At 32.6% G+C, this 10,742-nt stretch overlaps 1 protein-coding gene across 1 annotated transcript in view; it reads left to right on the forward strand.

The window, feature by feature from the left end:
• JAK2 (Janus kinase 2) overlaps nucleotides 1-10,742 on the forward strand; it is a 140,996-nt gene that overhangs the window by 75,596 nt on the left and 54,658 nt on the right. Inside the window, exons 4-5 of the mRNA XM_007452926.1 lie at nucleotides 1,628-1,751; nucleotides 9,727-9,844. Of these exons, the coding sequence (XP_007452988.1) occupies nucleotides 1,628-1,751; nucleotides 9,727-9,844 (242 nt within the window). The remainder of the gene's footprint in view (nucleotides 1-1,627; nucleotides 1,752-9,726; nucleotides 9,845-10,742) is intronic.

Here is a 10,742-nt window from a genome sequence, read left to right on the forward strand (position 1 = left end):
TCCCCTGCATCGGCAGGCGGACTCTCAACCACTGTGCCACCAGGGAAGCCCTCTCCTCAACTTTTTAAGTGCTTAGATTGTTTCTTTAATAGTTATTTTTCTTTTGAAGTTTTAAAATTCTTGAATCCATTTTTTAAAGTAACGTAGATTTTCAAAAATTGTCCAGTTGTCTACATTTTCAAATTTACTGCCAAAATTTATTCTAACACTCTTTTTGTCTTTATAACGTATACCTGTAATTATACTTTAAAAAATTCTTAATGTTTATCTATGCCTCCTTTTTTTTTTTTTCTTGATCAGGCTGGACAAAGGCTTATTTATTTTGTTAGTAATTACAAACAATCAGATTTTATTGAATCTTTATTCTCTGTTAACTTCTACTCTATCATGTCCTTCTTTCATCTGTCTTTGGGATTAGTCTGTTGTTTTTAATGTATTGAGTTAGAGAATTTAGGTCATTATCTGTGATTTTCTAATATAAGCAGGTTAAAGCTACAATTTTCCCTCTTGAGTATCACTTTAGTTATATTCCATCATTTAATACATGGTATTGGTCATCATTCATTATAAGTGCTTTTTAATTTCTGTTATAATTTCTCCTATGACCTGTGAGATATTTAGAAGTATTTGTAAATTCAAAAATGATGCAAGGATACAGTTTCAAAGTTGTTACTGAATAATGTTTTTATATATAACTAATTGAAATTGTTACATATTTATGAGTAGACAGTTACGTTGATAACTTAAATAAAAAATTTAAATCTTCGTTGTCAGTGTGTCAAGTTGGTGTCATTTTGCCTACAGTGGAAAAGAATGAAAACATCAGTAGAGTAAACATACTTTCTGTGAGGCTTATGTTTACAAATATATAGGATTAAAAAATTTTTTCCTTAGTATTCATTTCTGATTTAATTGAAATGTGATTAGAAAACATGGTATGTATGATCATTCTCTGGCATTTTTGGAGACTTGTTTTTAGTCTCCACATGATTGGTATTTATTTGTTTGGGTGAATGTACGTGTGAATGTTCTGTATGTGCTTGGAAATAATATGCGTTATTTAATTGTGTGACTTAGGTGTTCTGTATGTTTTTTTAAAAGTCCACAGTCCTTCAGCCTTTTGTTAATGTACCTCCTAAAATATCTTTGAAAACAATTCTTGCATTTTAAGTTGATGTTTAAAGTTTTTCATTGTAAATTTAAATAGTGCAGAGGATATATTGACTAGTATATTGTGTAAAACTTGACATTTAAAAATAAAACTGTTTCACTGTTCTCTTTAAAGCATCTGATGACTCCTAAATATTTTAGTTATTTGGTACCCTCATGATAATTTAAAACACACGTAACTTTGTATCAACCTTACTGTACAGGACAACTAAAAAACTAGATAAAATATATTTTATAATGTGCTTGAAAGAATCCTAGCAATCAAATTTTAAAATATAGGGGAAAAGTATATTTAATTAAGAATTCAGTTGTAAGTCGTGTTGAACGAGAAGATTTTTGACTGCTACTGCATTTTGTGCTGATTTTAAGTGTTGTTACTTCAGCCCCATTGCAGATTATAGATGTTATGTAAATGTACTTCACTATCTAATAATTTTTTTTTCTGCTTCTTTCCTAGGAGTCACACCTGTGTATCATAGTATGTTTGCTTTAATGAATGAAACAGAAAGGATCTGGTATCCACCCAACCACGTCTTCCATATAGATGAATCAGCCAGACACAATGTACTCTACAGAGTCAGGTACTTTCTCCAGTAAAGTGACTAATTAACTTAATAGCAAAAGGGCAAAGTGGGAGAAATTATCAACCATATTTTTTAATTGCAAAGTCTTTAATATCAGAGACCAGAACCAATTAGCATCTAATCTTCTTCAATTAAGACTCTTTTTCCCCACTAGAGAAAGTGTTCATACATGTTCTTTAACTAGAATGCTCTGAGAATAAAGCTGTCCTGGTGAGATGCTATTTTACCACTTAAGATTATAGTTAAATTTTGAACAGGGCAAGAATGGCCTTTACTAGAAAAATCCTAAATGTTTGGAATATTGATAGTTTCCCAGGAAATTTGATGTTTTGTTCAATAATATGTAATCTCACATTTTTTCTTTTTAATAACTTTTTTTTTAAGTTGAAGTGAAGGAAAGATAAGATTTTGCCAGTGATTATTTACAACCTCAAATTATAAGTTACTTTATTTGATAATCTTTGGTAATATGTAGTACCAATTTAGAGAAATCCAGAGGTACTTTTCCATTCAAAAGGATGAAACAAAGAAATAAGTTTGATCTCTGGTTCTTACTTTTGAAATAGATCCATTCCATACAGAGTCAGTGTTGCATAGTAAAAAAGAAAATGGACTCATTCATGTTTTTAAAAAGAAAAGAAAAGGAGACCTTAATAAACTAAGACTTAAGAGAGGCATCCTTACCACAACAAAGGATATCTGCAAAAAACATGTGGCAAATAATATTCTTAAATGGTAAAATGTTAGAAGCATTCTCTTTAAAATCAGGAACAAGATGTATAGAAAATAAAGATAGCCGTGATCACTGCTTGTATATAGGATTTTGGTGGAGTTCCTAACCAGTATAGTAAGACAGGAAAAATAAGTAAAATATTTCATAATTGAGAACAAAGAAGCAAAAAGTCATTATTTGGGGATGATGTGATTGTTAACATAGAAAATATGAACAAATCTACAGGCATCAATAATAATCACTCAGCAGAAGGCTAGATTTATGTGATGAGTATGTTAAAAAATTAACTATTTCCATACACCACAAACAAACAGAAAGAGGTCACTTAAAATAATGACTAATAACAACAAAAAACATAAGGGACCTAGGATTAAATCTATTCAGAGTTATGTAAGAGTTATGCAGATTTTAAGACTTTTCAATTTGTGTTATTTAAAGAAGCAGGTGATATGCATATGTTTCACAAAATATCAGTATCTTATTAAGAATATTTTCTTTATCACTTTCTATAATTACTGTACTTTCTGCAATCAGCAAGTAGTATATCTTTTTATTTTAAAATGTTTGTAGAGCAGTGGTCTGCAGTCTTTTTCTATAAGAAGCCAGGTAGTAAATATTTTAGGCATTGCAGGCCATACTGTCTCTGTTGTAGTTATTCAACTCTATTATTATAGTGTGAAAGCAACCATAGACAGTAAGTAAATGAATGGCCATGACTGTGTTCCAGTAAAACTTTATAAAAATTGGTAGTGGACCAGATTGGGCCTGTGAGCCATAGTTTGCTGACCTCTTCTTAAGAATTAAAAAATATGTCCCTTATCAAATTCATGACTTTCTTGTATTTTTAAACTAAGGGGGCACATATCCATTGCTACCTATAATCAAAAGTTCCAAGGATAGTCTAACCAGAAACTACCCAAAGGGAGATTTTATGTAATTAAAAAAAAAATTCCACCTGCCTTTTATTCAGAGGCTATTCTTCATTCCCTTTATTACATATTTATGGGTTATTTCAAAATCAACATAAAAGAACAACAATTATAAAACTGTGTTGGAGGACTTATAATGTATAAAGATGTAACTTTTATGACAAATATAGAATAAAGGGAATGGAACAGAGTTTCTGTATTTTATTGAAATTAAGTTGATATGAATAAGAACTAGATTGTTTAAGTTAAAATGTCTGTTGTAATCCTCTGGGAGATGCCTATGAAAATAACTCAAAAATATATAGTAAAAGATAAAACAAGAGACTTAATGTATGTAATACACTAGAAAATATTTATAGCAATAATGGAGGAATATTTGAACAAAAAATCGAAAAAAAGCCTAATAGAAGCAAAATGACAGACATAATAAATACTTTATTAACAGTAATTGCCTTAAATGTAAACGAATTAAACACTTAGGTCAAAAGGCAGAGATTGGAGGACTGAATTTAAAAAAAACATAAATTACATGCTGTCTATAAGAGGCACACTTTGCATTCAAAACCACAAGTAACTTGAAAGTAAAGGGTTGAAAAAGATAAAACAGGCATTCAGTAACCAAAAGAGAGCTGGAGTAGCTGTACTAATATCAGACAAAATTGTGTTTAAGATATATATTGTTGCTAGAGACAGAGGAGGGACATTTTATAATTATCAAGGAGTTACTCTGTTAGGAAACATAATAACATTTGTTTAAAATTGTTATAAGTTGGATCCAACTGCAGAGCTCCAAAATAGATGAAGCAGAAATGAAAGAATTAAAGGGAAAACTAGACAATTCAACAATAATAGTTGGAGACTTCAATACGTCACTTTCAGTAATGGACAGAACAACTAGACAGAAGATCAGCAAGGAAATAGAAGACTTGACCAACACTGTAAACCAGCTAGACATACATATATAAAACACTGCACCCAACCACAGCACAATACCCATTCTTTTCAAGTGCATATGGAATATTCTCCAGGATAGATCATATGTTAGTCCACAAAATGAATCTCAATAAATTTACAAAGATTGAAGTCATACAAAGTATGTTCTCTGACCACAGTGGAATTAAATTAGGGATCATTAACAGAAGGAGATTTGGAAAATTCACAAATACATGGTAATTAACAACACACTTCTAAATAACTGAGGGGTCAGAGAAAGGAAAATGGAAAATACTTTGATATGACTGAAAATGAAAACGGATCATATCAAAACTTACGGTATGCAGCTACAACAATGCTTAAAGGAAATTCCTAGCTATAAGTGCCTATATTAAAAAAGAAAAAAGTTCTCAAAGCTATTAACATTCCACTTTAACAAAGTAGAAAAAGAAGAGTAAATTAAATTCAAATCAAGTTGAAGGAAGGAAATAATAAAGATCAGAGTAGAAGTAAATGAAATAGAGAATAGGAAGACAACAGAGAAAATCAAGAAACCAAAAGTTGGTTCTTTGAAAAGATCAACAATATCAGTAAACCTTTAGCTAGACTGACCAAGATAAAAAGAGAGAAGCTTAAATTATTAAAATCAGGAATAAAAGAGGTAACATTACTGTGACCTTACAGAAATAAAAAGGATTATAAGGAACAACCGTATGCCAACAAACTACGTAACCAAATGAAATGGACAAATGTTTAGAAAGACACAAACTGTAGAACTGACAAAGCAAGAAGTAGAATGTCTGAATAGACCTTAACAAGTAAAGAAATGGAATTCAATTAGTAATTTAAAAAAACTTTCCCGGGCTTCCCTGGTGGCGCAGTGGTTGAGAGTCCGCCTGCCGATGCAGGGGACACAGGTTCGTGCCCTAGTCCGGGAGGATCCCACATGCCGCAGAGCGGCTGGGCCCGTGAGCCATGCCTGCTGATCCTGCATGTCCGGAGCCTGTGCTCCACAGCGGGAGAGGCCACAACAGTAAGGGGCCCGTGTACCACAAAAAACAAACAAACAAACAAACAAAAAAAACTTTTCCACAAAGGAAAGCCCAGACCCAAGTGGCTTTACTGGTAATTCTATTAAACTTTTAAGGAAGAGTTGATACTAGTTATTCACAAAAAGTGAAAAGGAGGGAACACTTCCTAATTCATTCTGTGAGTTCACAATTGTTACCCTGATACCAAATCCAGACAGACATCTAAAAGAAAAGAAAGCTACAGACAAATATCCCGTATAAACATAGTTGTAAAAATCATCAAGAAAATACTAGCAAACAAAATTCAGCAATATATAAAAAGGATTAAATATTGACCAGGTGGAATTTACTCCAGGAAATACAAGGTTGCTTTAACATACGAAAATCAATCAATCAATATAATGTACCATATTAGTAGAATAAAGAATCAAATCTTATTATCATCTTAATAGAGACAGAGAAAAACATTTGACAAAATCCAACATTCTATCGTGATCAAAATATTAAACATAATAAGGATGGAAGGGAACTTAGTCTGATAAAGGGCATCTGTGAAAAACCCAAAGCTAACCTTATGCTTGATAATGAAAGGCTGAATGCTTTCTTCCAAAGATCAGGAACAAGACACAAATATCTGCTTTCACCACTTCTGTTTAACACTGTACCATAGATTCTAGCCAGGGAAAATAGGCAAGAGAAAGAAATACTGGGCATCTATATTGGAAAAGAAGTGGTAAAACTCTCTGTTCACAGATGATATGATCTAGTGTATGAAAAATCCTAAGGAATTAAGAAACTATTAGAACTAATAAATGAGCTCAGCCCAGTTACAGGATAGAAATACAAAATCAGTTGTATTTCTATATGCTAGCAATTACAGAAGAAATGTGAAATTAAGAAAATTCCATTTACCATTGCATAAAAGAATACTTAGGTATAAACCTGACAAAAGAAGTACACAATTTGTGTACTGAGAAATATAAAATATTATTGAAAGAAATTAGAGAAACACCTAAATAAATGGAAAGATAATATAGGAAGACTTAATATTGTTAAGATGGCAATGTTCCCATAATTAATCTGTATATTCAGTGCAATCTCCACTGAAATTCTAGCAATCTTTATTGCAGAAATTGAAAAATTTGTCATAAAATTCATAAAAAATCAAAGGGACTTGGAATAGCCCAAACAGTCTTGAAAAACAACAAAGTTAGAAGATTCACACTTATTTCAAAACTTCATCCACAACCATAGTAATCAAGAGAGTGTGGTGCTGACTTAAGGTTAGATAATAGATTAATGGAATAAAATTGAAAGTCCAAAAATTATCTCTCATGTTATGGTAATAGACTTTAGACAAGGGTGCCAAGACAATTCATGGGGAAAGAATAGTCTTTTCAACAAATGGTGCTGGGACAACTGAATATCCACATGTAAAGTAATGAATTTAGACAACTCACACTGTTTACAAAAAGGTAACTTAAAATGGATCATAGACCTAAATCTAAGAGCTAAAACTATAAAATCTTAGGAGAAAACAGGATCATGTGTTTGTGTACTTAAATTAGGCAGTGATTTCAATATGGCAGCAAAAACCTAAGCAACAAAAGAAAAATACGTTAATTGGGATTCATCAAAGTATATGTATGTGCATCAAAGGATACTGACAAGAATGTGAAAAAACAACCTATAGAATGGAAGAAAATGTTTGTGAATTATATATCTGACAGATGTCTTATATCCAGAATATATAAAGAACTCTTACAGTTCAGTACAGTGACAACTAACACAATTAAAATAGGGGCAAAGTTTTGAATAGCCCTTTCTCTAAACAAAACATACAAATGATCAATAAGCATGTGAAAAGATACTCAACATCTTTATTCATTAGAGAAATGTAAATCAAAACCACAATGGGATACCATTTTACCCACTAAGATGGCAAGCATTAAAAAGATGGACGGTAACACATTGTTATAAATTTGTCAAATTAGGGACTTCCCTGGTGGTCCAGTGGTTAAGACTCCATGCTGCCAATGCAGGGGACACAGGTTCAATCCCTGGTTGGGGAACTAAGATCCCACGTGCTGCGCGATGTGGCCAAAAGATTAAAAAAAAAAAATTGTCATATTACCTCTTATTAAGTGGAACATAGGGTGCCAGATGGTGAGCCACATTTCAACAACAGACTACAAGAGGAATTGAAGTAGAAAAAAGTTTATTACTCACAGGTTCTTGAGGAAGTACCCGCATGCCTTAAGGGGTCACATGGAGAGGTCAAGGCACAGTGCAGATAGAGAGAGTCAGGACCTGGAGCACGTGCCTTTATTAGGGTTTAAGTGTAGAGTGCCTTGAGGTTCCTGGACTAAGGCCAGACTGGTCAATTAAAAAGAGTTGGGTTTTGGTAAGCCACGTAGGGATCTTATTGAAGAGGTGCATAGGACTAGACACTGGGAGGCAGGGATGACTGTTGATCACAGAGGCTGTTGGGGAAGTCGTATAAGGAACTTATGTTTGCTTGTGACTCTGCAAGTTGTTCTCTAGGGCATGCGTTTGTGTAGGAGCTAATGTCAGTTTAAGGTCACTACGGGACTCTTGACGAAACAAAATAAATGCTGAGTCAGCAGCACCATGGAGTAACTTAGCTAAACTCTCCACCCAGGTGTTGGCAAGGATGTGACCTATTGGGACACTCATACATTGTTAGAAGTATAAAATAGCGCTGCTTTGAAAGACAGTTTGGCTACTCCTTTAAAAGATAAACATAGAATTATCATATGATTCAGCAGTGCCACCCTAGGTATATATGCAAGAGAAATGAAAACATACATCCACAGGAAAGAAAACTTGTATATGATTACTCACAGCAACATTATTCACAATAGCAAAAAGATGGAAACAAACCAAATGTCCATGAATTCATGAATGGTTAAGCAAAATGTGGTATATCCATACAATGGGAATTTAATTGGGCAATAAAAAGAAATGAAGTACTGATACTGCTATAAATGTGGATGATCCTTGAAAACATGCTACGTGAAAGAAGGTAGAAAAAACCACATATTATTTGATTCCATTTATATAAAATATCCAGAATAGACAAATTTATAGAGGTAGACTAGTGGTAACTTAGGGCTGAGGAGCAGATAAGGGTGGCTTGGGTAGGGAATTTCTTTTATGGAAGATAAAGATGTTCTAAAGTTAGGTTGTGGTGATGTTTGTACAGTGCTTTGAATATTACTAAAAACATTGAATTGTATACTTTAAATGAGGGAACTTTATATGAATTATATCTCAGTAGAGCTGTAAATAAAAAAAGCAATATAGAATTTTTTTCTTTCTCTGAAGGACAAGTTTGTAACCTCCATTTTTTTTAACTGAAGTATAGTCGATTTACAATGTTGTGTTAGTTTCTTGTGTACAGTAAAGTGATTCAGTTATACATATTTATATATATTCTTTTTCATATTCTTTTCCATTATAGCTTATTACAGGATATTGAATATCCCTGTGCTATATAGTAGGACCTTGTTTATCCATTCTATATATAATAGTTTGCATCTGCTAACCCCAAACTCACAATCCAACTCTCCCCCCCACTCCTTCCCCTTTGGCGACCACAGGTCTGTTTTCTATGTCTGTGAGTCTGTTTCTGTTTCACAGATAAGTTCATTTGTGTCATATTTTAGATTCCACAGATAAGTAATATCATATGGTATCTGTCTTTCTCTTTCTGACTGGCTTTGCTTAATATGATAATCTCTAGGTCTGTCTGTGTAGCTGCAAATGGCATTATTTCATTCTTTTTTATGTAATCTGTTTCTTTAAAGAAGTAATTATTTGTTTTCACACCAAATTAGCATTTTCAGATTCCTCTACTGATGTTCCTAGAATTACATTAAAATTTTTTTTGAATTTTATTTTTTTAATACAGTAGTTTCTTATTAATTATCTGTTTTATACATATTAGTGTATATATGTCATTCCCAATCTCCCAATTCATCCCACCACTACCACCCCCCCGCTTTCCCCCCTGGTGTCCATACTAAAATTTTTTTTGTTAATGTTTTATTTCTACATTTCTCTATTTTCTGTTATTTGCTTCTATGTTCTGTTCATGGAAGAAGGCAGAATATGGATTTTAAACTTATGTTTCTTGTATTTTCTGGCTGTATTATTACCATGGCTTTACCCATATTTCCTTTTGTCCTCACTTTGTATTTAACACTGTTAGTTGTGTTTTCTGATTATGGGATAATACTTTTTGGTAGATCGGAAGTGGTTATATATATACAGTATGTTTATATAAGAACTGTTGGAGGCTGACTGATTGTTTTGTCTCGTAGATTTTACTTTCCTTACTGGTATTGTAATGGCAGCAACAGAACCTATAGGCATGGAATATCTCGAGGTGCTGAAGCTCCTCTTCTTGATGACTTTGTCATGTCTTACCTTTTTGCTCAGGTACGTACATGTGTTAAATGATAAATATCTGGCCATGTAAATGTATCTCTTAATCAGAAAAATATTCACATATGGGAAAATTGATGTTCTGTCTGCATAGCAGGTGCAGAAAGGTAACAAAATTGGGTCTTTTATCACTAATTTTTAATCCCATGGTTTATGGATAATAGAATCTATCTTATAAAGATTCCTAGAATTGCCCCTTTTGAATTTTCTTTTTATTTTAGTGCTTTAGATCATTTTAAAGATTTCACAAGTTTAGACTGAGTTTTACAACATGATTCATGTAGACCTAAGTGGCTGGAATATAGGACAGTGAAATTCTTTAGAGAAAATTTTTTTTAAATTCCTAAACAATTTCAGACTTAATTAGTGGGTTGTAAAATGTGAAGAAAGTAAGTAATTGCATAAAAAGTGAACTACAGTAGTTTGTGTAGCCCCTCATAGGAGGGTGGCTGGTTGTTGATACTTAGTCTGAGAACTGTGATCCAGTTGTTTATTAATATTGTTAAATTTTTGTGGTGTTTTTGAATATTTTTAAATGCTTTTATCTATTGCCTTGATTAGTGCTTTTGTGTAAAGATACACTCTTGATATCCCCAAGGTATCAGATCAAGGAGTTCTAAGTCAGATCTGCTAATATCATGGGAAATAACCTCACAGATCCTCATAGCTCACATTTCTAACGTGTAGTAGGGCTAGTTCAGTTTGTGAGCAACAAATTGAAAAATATTTCTCTTTTGCAATATGAGAGCAACCAAATTTTTTGTGTGTGAGGGGGTAAAATATACTTAATAAAATTTACTATTTTAACCATTTTTAAGTGGTCAAATCAGTGGCATTAATTCAGTACCTTCATTTTTTTTTTTTTTTTTTTTTTTTTTTTTTGCGGTGGTCC

Source organism: Lipotes vexillifer, unplaced genomic scaffold (assembly GCF_000442215.2).
Source record: "Lipotes vexillifer unplaced genomic scaffold, Lipotes_vexillifer_v1.1 scaffold1486, whole genome shotgun sequence".
Classification (NCBI taxonomy): Eukaryota; Metazoa; Chordata; class Mammalia; order Artiodactyla; family Lipotidae; genus Lipotes; species Lipotes vexillifer.